The sequence below is a fragment of the Cyclospora cayetanensis genome, unplaced genomic scaffold, assembly GCF_002999335.1.
Source record: "Cyclospora cayetanensis isolate NF1_C8 unplaced genomic scaffold, CcayRef3 CcayRef3_contig_111, whole genome shotgun sequence".
Lineage (NCBI taxonomy): Eukaryota > Apicomplexa > Conoidasida > Eucoccidiorida > Eimeriidae > Cyclospora > Cyclospora cayetanensis.
The window spans coordinates 88,754-107,805 of record NW_020312050.1 but is presented as its reverse complement, the minus strand read 5'-3'; the positions used below and the strand labels follow the sequence as shown (position 1 = coordinate 107,805).

At 47.4% G+C, this 19,052-nt stretch overlaps 2 protein-coding genes across 2 annotated transcripts; one reads left to right on the top strand and one right to left on the bottom strand.

The window, feature by feature from the left end:
* Nucleotides 1–10,126: 10,126 nt before the first annotated feature.
* LOC113146782 (Sjoegren syndrome nuclear autoantigen 1-like) lies at nt 10,127–10,948 on the bottom strand. The gene is made up of 4 exons (XM_026335151.1): nt 10,838–10,948; nt 10,611–10,680; nt 10,316–10,392; nt 10,127–10,204 (listed from the first exon to the last, which is right to left on the bottom strand). The coding sequence occupies exons 1-4, from the start codon at nt 10,946–10,948 to the stop codon at nt 10,127–10,129; spliced, it is 336 nt and encodes a 111-aa protein (XP_026190936.1).
* A 4,078-nt stretch (nt 10,949–15,026) lies between these two features.
* LOC34618800 lies at nt 15,027–18,836 on the top strand. The gene has a single exon (XM_022732118.2). It carries the CDS (start codon nt 15,126–15,128, stop codon nt 18,834–18,836), a length of 3,711 nt encoding a protein of 1,236 aa, XP_022590878.2. The 5' UTR covers nt 15,027–15,125.
* The last annotated feature ends 216 nt before the right edge of the window (nt 18,837–19,052 follow it).

Sequence of the window (19,052 nt, the reverse complement as noted above, 5' to 3'; positions counted from 1 at the left end):
GCCTGCACGTATCTCCTGCGACATCTCTGAAGGGAGATGCTGTTGGATAGACTCTTCTCTAGCCCACGCTGGAAATTTTGCTGCGGCAGCCATGCCCCTTTCTTTCCACAAGGAGGCAAGTTTGATGCGCTGTCTTCTGGCGAGCAACGCTTCACGTTGCTCCATCAAATGTTGCAGATGCCGTTTTTTCGCTTCTTGCTGCCTTCGTTGCAAGCGCTGCCTGTTCTGCTGCCTAAGCTCCACCATCCGTCTCTCAATACACACCTGCTGCTCTGCCAGTGTCTGCTGGACGGCCAGAGGCCCGCAGATCAGTGAAGAGGCCCTCACGCGAGCCTGTTTAGGAGACTCTTTGACAATCCTAAGAGGCAGTCGCCGAGGGTTGAGAGAGAAAGTGCTAGCGCGCGTGCGAGCTACAGCTGATGACTGCTGCCTCAGATCCGTATTTATATCATGCTCCGTTTTGTAAATCCTGCTAGAGAGCTCATCTAGCCTCTCCGCTTTAGCTTGCACTGCTGGATGAGGGCAGCTGGCAATGTCGTCGGCTCGGTGAGCGGTACACTCACTCCGCCTACCTAAACTACTCGAGCTGACGGATTCGCGGCTAGATTGCGGGGCAGAGAAACAAGCTCGTGACTCTGGGAAGCCCCAGGCTTTGGCAGCAGCTACGCGAAACCGAAGCGACCCTAAGGCGGTGTTTTCCTCTCTAGTTGCTGGGCAATTTACGTCCACCCTGATTTGTGGAGAGCAGCTGACGGCTGCCATGGCCGAAGAACCACAGGTATTCAAAGCTTTTGAGGACTGCAGAGGTGTTCTCCTCCAGTGCTGATAAATGGAAGGGGAGGACAAAAGAGCGGTGTTGCCTAACACCGATGCTGCATCGACCGAGCGTCAGTCCAAAAGAAACTGGTGTACGTGCGCCATGAGCAGACGTTGCTTATATTCCATGCTGGAAGGTCGGTAAGTGCAGAGGCACTGCAAATTGAATTGGTCCCCCTCCGTTGGTTAGACTGCGCTCGCCCTCCTTGGTGTTTCAAAGCCAGCAATTGCTTCCCTTCAGAGCAGCCAGCCGGTGAGCCCGAAATAGCGCACAAAGGTGTGCGTGCATGAAAGCCTTTAGTAGCATAGGTTTAACCAAATAGATGAAGGCCACAAATATTCATGGTGGCCAGGATGCACTGCGTGGGAGTATGGGCATACCAAGCGGAGATGCTTATGTAAGACACAATCACATACACAAACACAGCAAAAAACCACAAACTATAATTTTTGGTGTGGGAAACAGCTATCGAGGCTGACAAAGAATACTGGGCGACGTAACATGGGTCGCATGGCGATTGGCAATCTGATACCAACAGAAAACTCGAACAAGTTAAACCCACAATTTTAGTGACACCAAACCAGAGCAGACTATGCCAATAATCAAAATTGGTGTTGTCTAACTCTATTCGGAAGTTTTAGCGAAAAAATGTAAAGCTTATATAAGAACGCAAGCAGAAAGACGCGAGGAGAGAGGCCGAATTCAAATAAAAATAACCGACGAAGAATTTTTACAGCTGTGCGCGCAGAACTTCTAGTTCACTATGCAACTACCAAGGCCAAGGCGGTTCTAAGTCTGTGATTCTAGACTAAATTATTTCCGCGAGTCGAAAGGTGGCTTGCTACTTTGGTTCGATAGCCCTTCGTTGTCCACCACCTAGGTTTGCGTTGTGTATAGCAATTTACCATCAGCTATGTGCCCTTCAAGAGGCGTCACTACATTGGAGCTAGCGACACTATGCATGAAAAGTGCGAAATACATGTCTGATTGATTTCAAGTTCCTGTATGGAGCTTGGAATGGAGATGCTCAAAGGCCTTGTGCCGTTATTGCGGTCTCTTTCCTTCTATGTTCGAGAGCTGCAAATTCACCCCCAATGGCGCTGCAGTCCTTCCGCAAATTCGGAACTAGGAAAACAAGACTAGTTTTATTATTTGAGCTGGACAGGAACCTCCATGTTTGTCGTTTCTCGTCAAGAAAACTTCGGAAAATCGAAGAACCTATATGGGACTAAATTTCCTGTGAGGTATGCTTCTCAAAAAACAGACAAGAAAACACGCGGTCTCAACCATAACTGTGATGAGACATCTGGACCTTACTAGATGTTAGACTCTAGCTGGTTACAATAGAACTACCCTGCGTAGAGATAGTGGGAGTTGGGGCCCCACATCATACATTTGAAAAGGAGCTCATACAGAAACACTGACGCCTAGTATGCTGATGGGATACGTAAAACAATCATTATGAGGCCCCGCTGCCAATGAAACTAGTCCTTTGGTGAATCAGCCCGTGCATGCACCTTGTGGGCAGTCCCATCACTGGCTTGAGAGGAATGTTAAGAACAAATGCCGGTACCGCAGCGGAGGTCGTCGATGTAAATTGGAATTACTGTATAAACTTGTTATAATCTATGCAAGAAGCATGCTTACATTTGAAGTTGAATACGCTTGCACTCCAAACAAAACATGCAGTGGACATCATCGGCAGGAACGTGCAATGCAACGAGCTTCACAGGTCGAAATTCAATGCCTAGTTTTCTCGTGAGAGATCTTAACAGGCGAATTAAGAGTGAGTTAATTAGTTTTAATGGAGCTAAAGCCCATACAATCGCGTGGTTATCATACGCTGTCACTCATGGCGCAGTCTTTACGCTTTATCTGAGGTCTTCGTAGGGGGTCACTTAACTCCAGACTGCATACAAAGTTGATGAAGAATTATGGAGTAAATTTGAAAGGAACTACCGCCTCCCCCAGCCCGTGCCACTCTAGGTTCCAAGCATGCGGAAAGGGGCAGCCAGGGTGCGATTTGCTGCACCCTGTAGGAACTTCGAGGATTTACGACTAGCTTGCATTCGGCATCCAGCGCACATGCGTGCAACAATGTGCGTTCTTATATACAGCTGGCAGTGCCCTGGGATTAACAAGATTAGCATACAGCCAAAAGAATTGGTCAATTCCCTTCCAAATCTCGACCTGAAAAAAACTGGCACTATAGAAGGTGTTTACGTGCAGCTTATCCCGTCACATCTTCCGCCCCTCCCTGCTTCCACCTGCTCAGCTTAAACACATGCACCCAGTAAGTGAAACCATCTGCACGCAGGGCAGTGGGAGAGTTTCCGCCCTCTCGTCACTCCCCAAGCAGGCAGAAGAGCGAAAGCAGTGCAAATGAGACGGCAGCTGTGTGCATCAACTGCTAAAGTAAGAGCAGTGGGAAGAAAGACACAGACATTAGCCGAAAATGAACGAGGGACCAAAGCAATACGCCTGCGAACGCTCGCTGTCGTCGGAACGCTGAAGTGCTAGCCTTCCGCTACGAGGCACCAGAAACCAAGTAGAATGTGTGAAGCTAGCTAAGGTATTAATGGATTTGTCAGTACGTCTACACCTCACAGAGCAATATCTGCATGCCAATACAGCGGGTGCATGCAGCATAGGTGTTTTTCAAAACCCACAAGAGGCTTCACGATGCATGTAGCGAAAACATATCTGAGGGTGCCTGAGCATAATTATGCGGATGGAAAATACCGTAAGAATAATATGGTGGACCTTTTCAAATATCATTCACGAACCAAGGCTGCTCATTCTGGCAAATGACGCGCTGGGCAAGGACAATTGCTGTAGCGGTCTAAACTGCACCAAAACGCGTCTACTAACAAGTAAGGAATTAACTAGTTGGTTTGGCTGTCCGCTTGACTTGTTTTTTCGGGGGTACTGTTGGCAGGATAGAAGAAGACGCATTGTTGTTTGCTCGCGCGCTAGATGCTTTGTACAGGTGGCTGTAATTTATCGAAGTGCTTACAGGGTGCAGCAGCTTCCGCAAGCTGCTCCTCTCCTCATGTCAGTGCCCTGAACGACACGGGCTGGGGGAGAAGATATTTCCTTTGTAGAGCCCCATAGCTCCTTATTAAGTGTATAGAGTCAGGATTAATTGTATCTGTACGATTTCATTACACCAGGCATTTATAAAACGAAGAACAGCGAGGATTACCGTTTCTGGCAACCACCGATGTGAGCCAAACCGAGCTGCCAGTTCTCCCGCAGGCCACGGAATCCATAATATACCCTTCTTCACCCAAATCATACACCATACACTCCCGTTTAGAGTGTTTACGTTTTTCCTTGGGTCCAACAATAACGTCCACATACAGATTAGTCCAGATCCCTTTAGGAACAGAAGAGCTTACCGAGAGTCCGAGTTCAGGAAACTGCGAGGATCTCGCTGGTGACAGTCTGAGTATGACAGGGCATACTCCTGTGGCGCGACATGCATTTCGGGGCACCAGGACTCACAGAATCTTTACTGTACTGTCAATCCGACCATGGCCTGATAGAACATCATCTTGCGCTTTGAACAAGCCGGCACTGTGAAGCACACTTAGGATCCACAAGGGATGGAGTCTCTGCGTTGTTTAAAAACACAGCAGGCCACCCTCAGCGCGCTTGCGCTTCACACTGTTGGCTCTCTGAATTTCGCTTTGATACCGGACTCATGGGCCCCACAATGATGAGGCTCATGCAATTTTGCTAGACAGTGTAAATAATCATAGAAAGGAGCTGGTGGGCACCACATGGCGGCGCGAAAGCACTTCGGCAATCACGTTAATGATGCCCCCAAAGTACTACACTGCAGAGTCTTACTATTGGAAGTAACAGAGCCAGAAAATAGACCTAGGATTGTCAAAGTCCTGGAATCCCTTTGTAAGGTGCAGCGAAGACTGCTGGTGTGTCTGGACAGCAAAGTGGCACCCATACAATAGTGCCGCCATTTTTAACGCCCCAACTGTACCTCAAAGGGCTCCTTTACACCGACTGGCATACAGTGCCAGGTTTCAGCAAAGAAGTACAGAGAACAAGAAATAATAGTGCCCGCCGCTCTGTCAGTAGCATCCGTTGGTAAGGCCATGACACCCATCAACCGACAGCACAATACCGGGGCCGTCTTCAAGCGGCCAATAAGAGTCCTTACGGCAGAATCAGCCTTTCCAATCCAGCTCAGTGTCTATTTTTGCTTAGGTAGGTCAGACCAGGGCGCAGCGATTGAGCAATCTCAGGAACAAACTTTCGGTGAGCGGCTGCAAGTCCATGGAGCAGCTCAACGTCTTTGCGGTTGTGTAAAGGTATGGGGCCCGCGCATTATTTGGCATACCTGGCTCAATTTATGTTAAAAGAAGGCTGAGTTTCACAGCAGTAACTGCCTCCAGAGAAACATGCAGCTTTTAGTTACCACTGTTTGTCCTGCTACAGCTGAAGCAAGTGGCGCAGGTGATATAGGTGCTTTTGAAAGTTTTAAGTAGGTACTACGATGCTGTCCATATAGACCTCGCCATCTTTGACAGGCCCGCCAACGCTCAAATCAGTTTGCTGCTGCAGTTCACAAAATCCCAACCAACACATGGGTATACTCCAGTCTGCGAGTCTACGGGTGGAAAGTGGTCGTGCGCATATCAACAGGTTGGGTGGAAAATTTGCAAGAATGCGCCGGCTTAGTGAAACGCTAAGTACACTATTGATTCGTCTAGTTGATGAAGCAATATCCCTGAATGTAGTGTCTGGATCTTTTGCTTACGGTGATCTTGTTCAGGGGACTAGAGTATCACAAGCCACCTTCCAGCTTTTAACATTATTCGAAACCGTGTTGTACCCAAATACGTTCATCGATGCCTGTACTTTAGCCAATCATCCGTCTGTCGCTCAATCTGCCCTTTATGCTGTGGATGGGGGCTTTCGACACCAGTGGAATGTAGCTTGGGGCTGACCCATGGATTAGCTTAATATGATGTGCAGGGCAACCAGCAGGAGGCCAGCTTACTGGCAGCTAATCTTCATTTTAAGTACATCCGCGACTTCCGTCTCGATACTAATCATTCCTGCGGTTTTCCCAGCCAAACAATCCGTCGAATCCCCCAATAAAGGTCTGGTTGCACAGCCAATAAGCGGGGATGCATGCTCCGAGCACTGTTCTCCCAGTGCGCTACTGAGTCCCACACACGGAGACTGTCTCTCACCTTGCTAAGTTGCTGACTCAAACCCCCGTCAATGTGGATGAATTGCGCGTTGATGAGGAGACCAGGAAGTGCTGCCTCCTGGAGCTTCTTTGCGAAAGTCACCACAACGCGCAGCTGTGGCAGTATGCGTGGCTTCCAGAGGAGTCACCCCTGATACACCTAGGACTATGTCATGGTGCGCTGGTTGATCATGAAATCCATGGACGATACTTATACAAGCCGATTCTGATCTGAAGTAGCATTTAGCCGCCGTAGATATTCCAGGCCTCGCATTCTGCCGCCCTCTAGCAAAGTGAGTCCTACAGACTCTGACTGGTCTCACTGCCGTTGTTTACGCATGGTCTGGTATGCGCTTGCAGTTTCGGATTAAAGGTCAGAATCCCTCACAATAGATGTATGTGCATTGTTGAGGGTTTTCTCGGGCTGCTTATGGTGCTACATGGTGTCAGGAAAGGGCGGGAGGTGGCGCACTTGCATACGGTGTAATTTTCTGAACGAGGTTGCAGTCAAGCAGAAATCTTGGATGGCTCATTGTTGATAGCCATCCACTTCTTTTCCATACCCTCATCAAAATCAAGAGTAAGGGGATGCTCAAGTCAATATGGGGCATTAACAAATCCAATCAGCACACAGGTATACTCGGGTTTGCCAGTGCGGGCGTGGCATGCTATTTTGTGCCTGCCAACTGGGTGATTATATTAACGTTAGACTGGAGGCTAGGGCAGACTTACAGATCCCCTTCATCCGTAGGCTCTGGAAGCAGGGCGACTCCGCTGCTCTTTCTAAGTTGAAGATGCAGGACCTGCTCTTCTTTTTACCTGGAATTCAAAGTAGTTCATGGTTTGTGCACGTTTCACCGATAGGTTGTTCAATCGTTGAGTGGCTGCCTTTACGGTGGCCACCTGACAAGATACTTCGAGTGGGCCTCAGACAAACCACGAATTAGATAGCTGTTGTCTACGGTGTGTCTTTCAAGCCAAGATTCCGAGATTCTAAACACGGTGATATATCGAAACGTCACCTGGCCTAAGTTTTCGGAGTTGTGCCAAAGCTTGATATCGAGTCTGATCTTGGTGTAAACCGATTAGTCAGGGGCTGTATTAGCGTATTAACTCCAGTAAGCTCTGCAGGTAGACTAATTTCTCTTAATATTCATCGAGCCACCGTCAAAACATTCTTATGACAGTAAATGTGCTGCAGAGCTATCGGCGGGTTACAAAAAGAGATAAATGTTCCATCGGCTAGTAAAATCGAATACCTGTCAGTCCTCACGACCTTCATACCTTTCTGATCTAAAAAATCCCATTAACGCATCCATAAAGAGTTTCTTGGCTTTCAAATTATGTCTCCCTACCAGCTCTAGTTCTGCTGCATCCAGATCGCATTGCAAGCTGGCCTGGGGCACCCCACCAGGCGTCGCGCCGTCAACTTTGTCGCCATAGGGTTTTCCGCGCACACTGTTGCCCAAACCATGATTGACTGAATAAATAAATAACTTTTTGAAAGCTAGACAGCCGCTGCAAGAAAACTTGCTATCCCACTGCAAAAACAGATAGTGGACGCTTGGGGAAAATGCTGCACCATCTGGAGTCATAAACTGTAATTCTCCACGTAAGTCCCCTTACGAAGAAACTTTATACCCGACTGGACAAAAAACTTGATAGCGTTTCATGAGCAGCGTTTTGATCATGCAGGCTTTTCTTGTAGCAGGCGTGGCTACACTTGAACATTTTCCACTACCTTAATTATTTTAAACAACGAAGTAGTCATGATTTGACTAGATGGTTCTCTGTTCGAATATCTTGCGTCCTCACGGTGCGACTGGATCAAAATAGCATACCACAGTGTTGTATGCATGCGTGCGCTACAAAGTATGTGCAAGTAGCTGTGAGTGCTCGGAGTACTTACGAGGTGCACCAACACACTTGCTGTCTGATCTGCTCCTGCGAGGCTCAGGAATGGAAAGCAGGGAGCTCTTCTACTATGCATTCATTAATTTTTAATAATTTTGTAGAGAGTTGGGTGTAACGCGTCTCCCTACCGAGGCGCTGCATGAAGAGCAAAGCTAGCCAGTTCGCATGGCTTCATGCAGCTGTTCACCACTCTTCCACTGCCTGTCAATGCATTGGGCTGTCAAGTTTCCCTGCAACTGTTGGCTACCTTTGCTCGACTTATTTTTCCATGTACTAATTGTATGCTCGCCAGCGGCACTGTGATAGAAAATACTATCTGTCGTTGGACGTTGACGGTGCTGCAATGCATTGTGCCGGCAAAGGCGGGCTTGGAGGCCGATGTGAGTGCAGTAAACTCACTAAGTGAAGAAGCAGACAATTTTTCAGCCGATCAATCGCTTATGGTTGCTTCGATGAGGCTACAGAAACCAGAACGATGCGACGGTCATACGGAGTGCTAGATACTTAGAGATTATGTAATCCGTTTGCATTGCACTGTGGCCCATTGACGTCTCCAGGCGTGTTTATTGGTAAAAACCTAATTTGATGCTAACTTCATTCATAGACATAAAGCTGGCTGATGCGACGTATTGCTACACACCAAGTCTTCGTACAGGTCTAGCTCATTAGCTGATGCCGAGGAGAAGCTGGTAAAGCTTAACCACAGGAATCTATCCGTGGATCAATTGATTAAAAAACTAGGAAATTTGGATCGCAACGCCACATTTAGGAAAAGCAACCACAACATAAAGTGATTCATTTAGTTCACTAACACTACAATGTACGTGCAGAAGTTGAAAGGCTCTCGCAGCACTCCTACAGAACTAGGTGCCCTGCACACCCACAGTCCGCCAAGGCTCTCAATCCCTAAAGAATGTAAGTGCCAATGTACTACAATCCCTACCAGAATACGCTAGAGATTTTGTATGACTCTAATGATATTGTGGAAGCTTGTTGCTCGATACTTGGATACAATTGGGTGCTACTCCCCCGTAGTAAAACTCAACAACCAAAATGAGCTCAATGATGGACAGAGTTGGAGACTGGCAAATGCCGAAACTTAGTTTTTGGATAGCAGCTTGAAGTTCAAATGGCACTGATGTTTACTGGGTCATTGTGGAATCTAATTCGCCGAAGCCCCGACCTGCTTTGCACGCAACAGTAAACGCCGAGAAAATCTTTCACTAACAAAGTTATTTCAGATATTGATTTGGCATAGAGCCGGCTGCTCCTGTAACACGTTGAATCGTACCTAGTAGCGAGGATTCTGCTTATTGGTGCTGGGGTCTGACTTGCATTTGTGCAGCAGGCCCAGTGAGCGTGGAAGTGTAGCAACATGCATTGAGGTCAGAGGCGTTTTATGGAATACTTACATCGTTTTCGGAGCGAAAAGCATATTCGCTTTTTAAATACAGTATTGAGGGCTATAGATAGATTGGGTTGAGTGGTCATCGAGTTTGAGATCGTCACGCAGGCGCATGCAACCTGCTTTTCTGATGAGTTCTAGTGTTGTGCCGAGCCCCCGCGACACTGGAACTCATCAGAAAGAGCCATTACTAAAGACGGCTTTTTATTGGGGTCCCAGTTCTGTGGAGGGAGGCAGTAGAATAGGTGAGGAGCTAGCTAGAGTATAGCTACAGTACGTATTCAGGGAGTAGTTTGGCCTCTTGGGGTTTCCTAACGATTCGAAGGGCTCTCTACGCTGGCCAACAGTGGTTATTAGGCGAGGGCCCTGCGTCCAAAGACCCTAGCGCTTCGAGTGAGTCTTCGGGAGCATGTCTTCAACTGCGACGAAAGCAGCGGGAAGCGCGATTGTAGTGTTCGTTCACTACAGGAATTAAAGCAGTACCCAGGCGCTTCAATAGTTTGAGATGTGACAGGCAAGCCAAAAACCGCCTAATAAAGCTGGAAGCATATACGATTGAATCACAATGCATCCAGCACTTCATATGATCTGAAAGCCTGTGGTGAGGCGTATCCCCAAACTCGATGACCACGACGGTGCTGATTTGCCCTCCACTTTCTTTCCCACAAGGGTACAAAGCCACTGATGTTTGCGGGGGGCTGCCTGATAAAAGATTCACGCAATCTTTTCTTTCACCCAACTGCTGTGGAATATCGTGCTCAAATGCTCTTTATGGGCCCGCTTTCTTCGCCAAGTTGAGGGATTCACGTCTTAAGACATGCAGCAGTGTCTGGGATGATTCAATAATCTGGCAATAGCAGAAGCAAGGTAAATGGTAAGAAAGATATGCCGCACCGCACCAAAAAAGAAGCTTGAGTTTTGAATAGCTGGGATCGTGGCATTGAATAGCCTCACCGACCTTGATATATGCAGCTTCCGTCTCTTGGATCGTCTTTTCATACTCATCGCGAGCCTGCATATTTCGGTCTTGATTCACTGCACAATCGATGCATTATATATTACAGTTTCTCACATCGGAAGGCCCAGCAAGGCCTTAGATCGTTGCTTGTTGGACCTAAGTGGCTTGCTGTACTACCCATTCCGCAGAGGCGGCTTTACGCCAGAGAGGATTGGTCTTTTTATACTTTTGGCTAATGGATGTGCTGGTCACGGCATTTCTACACTAATTATGCGAGGATATTTGGACAATCGACCTGTGATTTTTTGAAGCTTTTCAGTAAGCGTAGCAATGCCCCTTTGAATTTTCTCTTTCTCCTCAGCCTCCTGCAGAGACAGTGCCTAATTGGCTGTCCACTATCCAAAAGTCCAAATAATAAGGCCTCCGCTCACAAGAGTTACTAGCTTCCCCCTGAACTGTGACATCTGCAAGCTTTAGGGACGAGATAAAGACAATTATGTGATATTAGAGTCAACAACGTACAGCTTGGATGTTCCTGGCTAGATCATCGCGCTTCTTTTTGAGCTCCTCAATGCACCTGAGCAGCTCGCTGCCACAGGCTGAGAGATTCGCATTCTGGGGTTGGACTGACATTTCTCATACTCTTGAGTGAAGCTACGCTATTTAGTTCATTGATACTGGGGATAAGACCAGCGCAGAGAGGGGGCGATATTCCCTGGCATGCAACAGATACTGTAGAACGATTCCACTTTGAAAGAAGTATCCATAGATCTTGCCACAAATAGTTTGCTTCTACACGTTTCGCATTTAGATTTATAGTTTTGTGCGGCTTGTTTTCTACAAATTGCAATACAAGCCTATATAAGATGCGGCAGTAATCAGCCCCAGAGCTGGTGCATCCTGCGCAACCATTTGAGGTCACTTTTGAGGGAAAGAGTAGCAGCTGTCCCAGTATCCGGAGAAATATAGCCACATAATATACTTGATGAATTGAATCCTGTTGTTCACTTTCGCATTAGGCTCATTTAACGCATCCCTGCCTAGTGGCGCACCACTAGGAGGACCAACTTTCACCTCTAGGCTCTCGCAGCCGAACTGCCCCACAAGCAAAATTAGAAGCCTGGTGAGCCAAAAGAAGAAATTGCTTTGACTGTGACCCTTCCAGGCTTTCCACTTCATATTCTCAATGTAAGGCAAGATTTATCTCCACTTCAAAGCATTGGCTAAGTGTTACTTTATACCCTCTGTAAGGTACTCTCAAAGGCATTATCTCCAGCTAGTTACAGCGTTGTATTGTGAATGAGTTATGCAATAAGCAGAGCGAAGCACGATTTGACCAGGCCCATGGCTGGTTTGCCTTGGAATGTGAGATAGGAAGCCGTCCAAGCAGCTTCCCTTCTCGAAAAAGGCAACAAAACGGACGACCGAAAATAGAAGAAAGTTTCACACATCACAATTATTGCTAATAGTCTAAGTAGTTGCACGCTCTTTTGATTTGCCGTAAGTCTCCTTCGTGGACTGCGGGAGCCTTAGCTATCCAAGAGTATCTGGACTGTTGAGAAAATATTTCTAGGGAATTTAGACAAACACATCGTGAAAAAACTTGGCTGCGCACCGATGTTGATTCACAAATGATCCAGAGAGCGGCAACTTACAATGGACACTAAGCAGTGTGAGCTTCATCCTGAGCACCAAGCCAGGCTGAACAATGGCCAGAAGATATTTAGTTTCAGCTAGACAAACCTATTTGCCTTGTTGTAACGTCAATAGGCAATGTTTTGCCGTGTTTCAGTGTGTACGTGAGTACTGTTTTAATCTACCTAGCAGCGGACTCTTGAACAATATCTTCGTCTCTGCCCTCGTCTGTTTGCCGCTAGGTGTTACTTACAGCGACAGGTGAGCCGCGTGCTCTGCGGTGAGCAAGCCACATTTCAGAACCAAGAAAAAATGTGTGTAGTATGAGTTTTCGGTTTGGCTAATCACATGTAGTACAAGCTTCATGATAGATTGCTTGATTTCAGATGGACATACTTTTACGGGATATTACACCTGGGATGGATGGGCTACATCTCTCCACTTCGTTGAAAGCATCACAATTATTGCTAACAGCATGCAACGATAACCCATTGAAGTATCTGTGGGAGCAAGGAACTTTTTCTGCATACGCCCAAAGCTTATAGGAAAACAGCATCTCTGTAATATTTGGGCAAGAGAGGTCCCGTTGCTCGTGCAGCAAGCGGATCGTGGCTTGAAACGCTTCATACAGGGCGGTGGCCACATCTGAAACATCTCCGCCACTGCTTCATAAGAAAATGATACGCAGCTCATACTGCTCTGCAGCTGAAGGGAATGAGCGAGCCAAAACATTTGCTCGCCTGGCAATCTCCAGGTGGGTTGAGGAGAAATAAAAGCCATGGGGCTTCCCGTAGGCGCAGGAAGCTTAACTCGGAGCGAGAATACAGCGCGAAGGCAAAAAAGAATTAAACATCTTCTCACCGCACATCAAATTTGAAAAAAAAACGTAGGCGTATTAACTATAGGCGCAAGAGAGGACGTAGTGAGGCTGTGGCGCTGGAGTGGATCACAACGGTGGCCCAATTGGGTGCCTCCGCAGGTGCCAGTAAAAAAGCCTAAATGGCAAACAGTCACGGAGCCTCTCAGCCCTTCATCTAACTACTACAAACATGAATGTACTCATGAGAGCCTGATCCATTATCAATACAGTTATTGCTACATAGGGGAGAGCTGAGGACTTGTTCTTTTGCCAATCCAAGTCACTCGGCGTCTGCCCCCCACCCCACCACCCCTTGCTGATGCTAGCTCAGCCAATAAGCAGAGCTAATATACACAGGAGGGGACACTACAGAGCTATGCCCTAGCCCTATACGATGCCTTTCTTCTTCAGACAAACGAGCATAAATGGGCTGTTGGCTAACATCAGCTATACATTGATTAATTTTGCTAAATGAAATTTCATGCACAAGAGTACACATAAGTTCATATTTGCTAGCAAGCGGGTACACTAGTGCAGGTAGAGGGCGTAAAAGCAAGTGGATAGATGAAGAGATGAATGCATGGTGAATTGGCAGTCACATAAATTGCATCGGAATGTGCGCTTCTCCAGGCACGAATAACACAGTGAGACTTGAAAGCATTAGAGTTCTCGTTGAAAGCAGGGCAGGCTGGGTTTCTTGCGCAGCGAGTCCAATGCACACACAAGGACAAGCTCAGGAGGGACACTGCATTTGTTGGTGAAAGGAGGAATCACATTGTGAAATACCCGAAATCGTCTTCTATTCACATTAGCCTAAAAGTCAAAGCTTTGAAAGTAAGCCGATATTGAAGTCAAGGCGCTCCCGGACGGTACATTATTAGTATGGCAACTGACTCCTTGCACTTTGGAAAGAAGACATCAGGCAAACACATTTAACGAAATCGACAATAAAATTCGAATGCTATGGAGAAATAAATTGAACGATTGTTGACAATTTAAGAAGGCCATTTTGGGTAGGAAGGATACAAGTACAGGTTTCGGTTTTGCGCATCAGGCAAATTGACGTTCTTGGGCAGTACCAATATTTCCCCGTGCACAGCCTAATTCTCCGTAGATATGTTACACAGGCATCGAATTGTTTGATGGCAAAGACGGCTAGTTCTAGGTTGGTGCTGGATGATTATTGTCACTACCTAGACTACCCTTGGGGAGAAATGATGCATACTGGCGAGCATGGCAGATGCGCCAACTTATGATTTTGTGGTGGAGTTATCTGGTCTTCAGTTTTGTAGATAATAGACGAAATATGTACAATTCTAAAGCCGGTATTATTGGGGATATCCGTACAAACGCTTCCTCTCCAGTGGTGCAGCTGAGTGGAAGCGCCTTGGTACTGTGGTAGCGGCAGAGACCGCACGTATAAACGTTTGGGGATTACGCCTCCTAGTACACAGTATACGTTTTAACTTCATTATTTGTGCTTTATGAGTATTATAGGAAGACTCAACCACAATTATTTCGGAAAACACTTGCATCTATGCGGCTTCCGTTGCTTACTACTCTCGGCCACGCGGCAGCACACACACCAAAAGTCTCTGAGTATCTCTTAGTTTGCCTCCAGAGCGTCTGCACGAATATCTATGAATCAATTAAGACCCTCTCAGGTGTACTCTCTTGGGACGCAGCTCTGGGTATGCGCCCCTCCACTGGTCGGAACTGCCTCACTCGCACAATGGGCATTTATTGTTCCACCATATAGCACGTTGAGGGTAAAGGGTTGTGATAGTACTAATATTGCGGCTAATAGATAAGACTCATTGCACTTCACGCTGGGATGGATTGATTTGCGTTTACAAGAGTGGCCTGCGGGACAGATAGAACAAACCAAGGGCGAATCGCCGACAAATTTGAAGGGTTTCTCTCGGTTAAAGGCATTCGGAGAGCATGATGGATCCTGCAGATGGAAACTGGAGCGAATTTAACAAGTCCGCTAGTGTCTTGCGGGATACACCGTCTGACGGTCGCCCCTCCTTATCCCGTTTTCAGTATCCCAAGGTTAGAAGGCCTTGGCATTCGCAGAGCAAACCTAAAAATCTACAGAACCTCAAATGCTTTGGAGCAGTAGAATCAGAAAAACACGTTTATCAAACTGGGAAGGCTAAAGTAGAAATAGACCTCGCGTGTACCGACGAAGCAAAGCACGGCAAACCGGCGTATACACTTGAGAGTTGGCAATCATTGGCTTCTACAGTGCTGCAGCAAGCCAACACTCTCAAGGAAGATTCTAGCAACACTAAACGACACAAATGTCTGTCGATGCTGAAAGACATTTTTATCGAAGCCCCTGTACCTCGTGCCTTCTACAACCGGGCCTTTCCTTTGCTGATCGACTCTCTCCTGCTGTGCCTTTCGGATCCCACTGAGGCAGCACGACATACAGCTGCCTGCTTACTGTGCAAGTTTTTAAATGAGATTACAGATGTCGATAGCCACCTCAGAAATGTGCTCCGTGCTCTGGTCCCACGCTTTGGCTCTGAGGATATCGACGGTGTGGCACACCTTCCCCCCATTATGCGTCCTGCACCCGAATATAAGCCTCTCCAGTTGACGCCGGTGGAGAAGAGTGAGGACGTACGCCAGGAACTGTTGCAAGTACTGCTCGCCGTGCTCGATCGGAGCTCAGACGAATCTGCTTGGAACTATCTCGACATGGTGACAGGTCTGCTGCGCGCTGGAGCTATGGATTTGTGCCCCACCATAAAACTTGTGGCTTTACAAGCGATTGCAGAGTTTTGCGATCGTCACCAGCATATGCTACTCCATTTTACTGAGCCCTTGTCAAGATCGATTCTTTCGTGCCTTGTACATCAGCATGCAAAGATCAGGATGGGGGCGCTTCGGACGCTTACGCACGTGCTCCGTTGTGGCCTGTACAAGTATACCTGTGAAATTGTCCAAATGCTTTCTGGATGGCGTGATCCAAACTTTGTCCCCATCAAGGCCTTGTACGAAGTAACCACCATCCGTAATTACTTTGCTGAGCTGCTTTCGGATCATTCACCTGTGGTTCGAATGTTCTTTTTTGAAATTCTCACATGGTGGCTACTCGAGTTTGATGATAAGGCTGACTACGAAAGTTGGTTGTTCCCATACCTTCTTAGCGGACTCTTTGACCCATTCAGACCTATACAGCAGCTGGTCTTTGTCCTTCTAGAGAGGCTTGGAAGACACTACGAGGCTACTCATGAAAAGGAGCTTCGTGAGATAAAGCAGCTTGGGGCTCCTGAACCTTGGAGCTACGAAGGGAAAGTTTTGCTAGCATTTCCTCTGGGAGGCTATTTGGATACGGCGGAGGCCCGAGATAAGATGGAAGAGACAAATCAGTTTATATCTTTTGTTGGATCTTATTCTCAGCGCCTGCGTAAGCTAGGCTTCGAGGGGTATTCTCTCTCAAGTTCAGCAATTGAAAAATTCCTTGCGGCTGGGGAGGCACTTATAGGCAACCCCCCAAGGCCCTGCTTGGGGTCACGAATGATGGTAAGGACGTACTTCAGACGCTATGCCAAAGCCCTGTTCGAGCGTGTAGAGGACTTCAAAGAAGTCACCCATGCGATCTCAGCTCGCCTGCTCGTGGTGTCACTAGCGTACATAGAAGAGGCGGCTGTAGAGTGGCTAGATGACTGTCTACGGATCTGCTCTCATGTTTTGTCAGCACAGCACCGCCATTCCAAAGAGGCTGTGAAAACATATAGCATGGCAGTGCGCTTACTGGGAGTCTTTATAGACCCCGAAAACTACTGGGACATCGTGAAAGTTGCCCTTGAGGAACACAGCCTTGATGATCCGGGTCAGCAAATCGGTATGATAGGTTTGCTTGATTTGTTGCTAGAGGGCACCTTTATGGCGTTACAAAATGCCTACGATTCCACGCTCGGTTTGGGTCGCCTCGGTCCTATCGTGCCAAAGATTACTGACACCCTTGCGCGCACCTACCTCTTGCAAGAGCAATTTGCCAACTTCGCAGCAGAAAGTGTGAGAAAGGTTGTCAAGACACTGTTGTCTGGAATAGTGCGGCAAAAAGAAGCCATTCCTGAAGCGACATGGCAAAACATTTTCAGCACTGTTTGTTCTGTAACTGCTTTAACCAATGGGCTGGACGATGAAGAGCGTGCGATTATACCTGCAGACCTCCAGGAGTTACTGGAGAAGGTGGCTAAGTATAACTTGACTACAAGCAGTATTGTACCTGGTACACCGAATGAGAGAATAATATGGATCTACGCAGATGTATCTACGAGGCTGCCTCCTACAAATTTAGCCTCTCTCATCGCATATATCAAGTGCTTGCCAGACGAGCGCATTCTTGAAGAGGAATCCTTCTATATACTCCGTGAAAAGCTTCAACAACTTTCTGCGGCAACTCATTCAAAGGCAACACGCTGCCTTGCAATAAGAACAGCACTGAGGCTCGCTAGACGTTTGGTGCTAATGGCTCCTTCCAGCGGCAATATACTGCACAATCGTGACCAAAGTGTTGAAGTCCAAAGTAGTCTCCGAACTTCATCAATTGTGTGTGAACAACAGGAAAGTGGGTCACAACGAACCAAGGAGTTAGCTGAAATGCGTACGGTTGAACCCAACCAAGAGCAAAGCATGGAAAGCTCAGGACCTTTAGCGAGGCGGAAGACCCCAACACAAGCAGCAGCAGAGGTCCTCTCTTATATAGTACTCAGCCAGCTACGGGATAATCGTTCTGTAGAGGACCTTGGAGACACGCTACAAGCTATAACGGATTTCGTTACTCTGTTACAGTCAGAAACAAGTGCTACCTGCAGTGCGCTGCAAGAGACGCTGGCTAGATCCGGTCTTGCTGAAGATATGGGATGGCTTCTACAAGAAACTCGCCTGCACACAAAGCTCTTTTGTGTAGCCTCTGAGGCATATGCACACAAATGTGCCGCTACGTACCCAGGTAAAACACCTGCTATGATTTTGGAGGACATGCCGTTGGAAAAGAGGCGGGAACTGAGACTGTCTGCAATAAGCGCTGCATCAGCTCTTAAGGACCAAGCAGTGCTGCTACTGCGACTTTCTCTAGGAAGTGTAACAAAAGAGGTGGAAACCCTCAAGAGAATAATCAGCAATGCTATTGTCGCACTCCACCCTCCCGCCAAACTCCAAAGACTGTCAGCGGGGAAGGCCTATGAGTCATTGGATGAGTACGGCTCTCCTACTCGGCAGCTTACTGCTCACGACACTTTTGACCAGTTTGGCACACGTTTATCTGGTTTAAAGGAAAATAGACCTGGTGGAAGGAAGGATGCATCAGCAGCAGGAGGCGACTGCACTGACCTCCACTGTAGTTCGTGGTTGCCGTACCAGACACAAAGTCCCTGGTTTCTTTTCCAAATTGCCAGCTGTCTCGTCGATGCAGTAGTAGATGGGATCGCATCCAATATAGGTGTTTTCAGCGAAACGGAGCTTACTAACTCGGCAGACGAGCGCTCGCAGGATAGGCGTCTCCCGCTCCTGACAATGCCGAGGGCTTGGCGATTACCACTGTATAGCCACCTTCACTTACATGCAGCGCGAAACTTCTTGCTTGAAATCTTGACAGAGTCTGAAATCTTTCAGGCAGTTGACAGCTGCGTTAGGCATATAGTGGAAATGCAAAATACAACCTCGGAGGTTTCTCCATTTATGAACGAATCCGTCGAAGAGGGGTCAACGCTGCAGACAGAGGCGACTCAAAATCTGAAAGCAATACTGAAGATGGCACAAAAACAAATTATTAGTGTGCCTGCTGGAGTACAGAAGGAGCAAGCAAGGCACGCTCTAATTCACGTCATTCTACTGCTGAAGTGCCTCTGCCCCGCCGCTTTAGAGAAATGTTTGAGGGAGTATGAGGCTTCCAGACATTTCAGGCGTCATGAACTGTTGACTCAGCTCTTGCATGGCCCCAGTCCTGTTTTTTCTGGCTTTGTCAATGTGACACGAGATGCTAAAATATCGGGAGTCAATGAATAAGCAAACGAGAATCATAGGCAACCAGTTCGTGCCGTAGTAAAAGTACATGTTTTCTGTAGCCTTCGGCACTGCGTTTGTGTCTAATAGAAAGCACATACTATCCAGGAATTGGTTGAGGGGTTTCCTCGACAGATCATGAATGGAACGCTGCAGTAAGTGAACTGGTGGTGTGGGCTAAGCTAGACTTGAGCAGTTTCTACTAAACGCACCCAATAT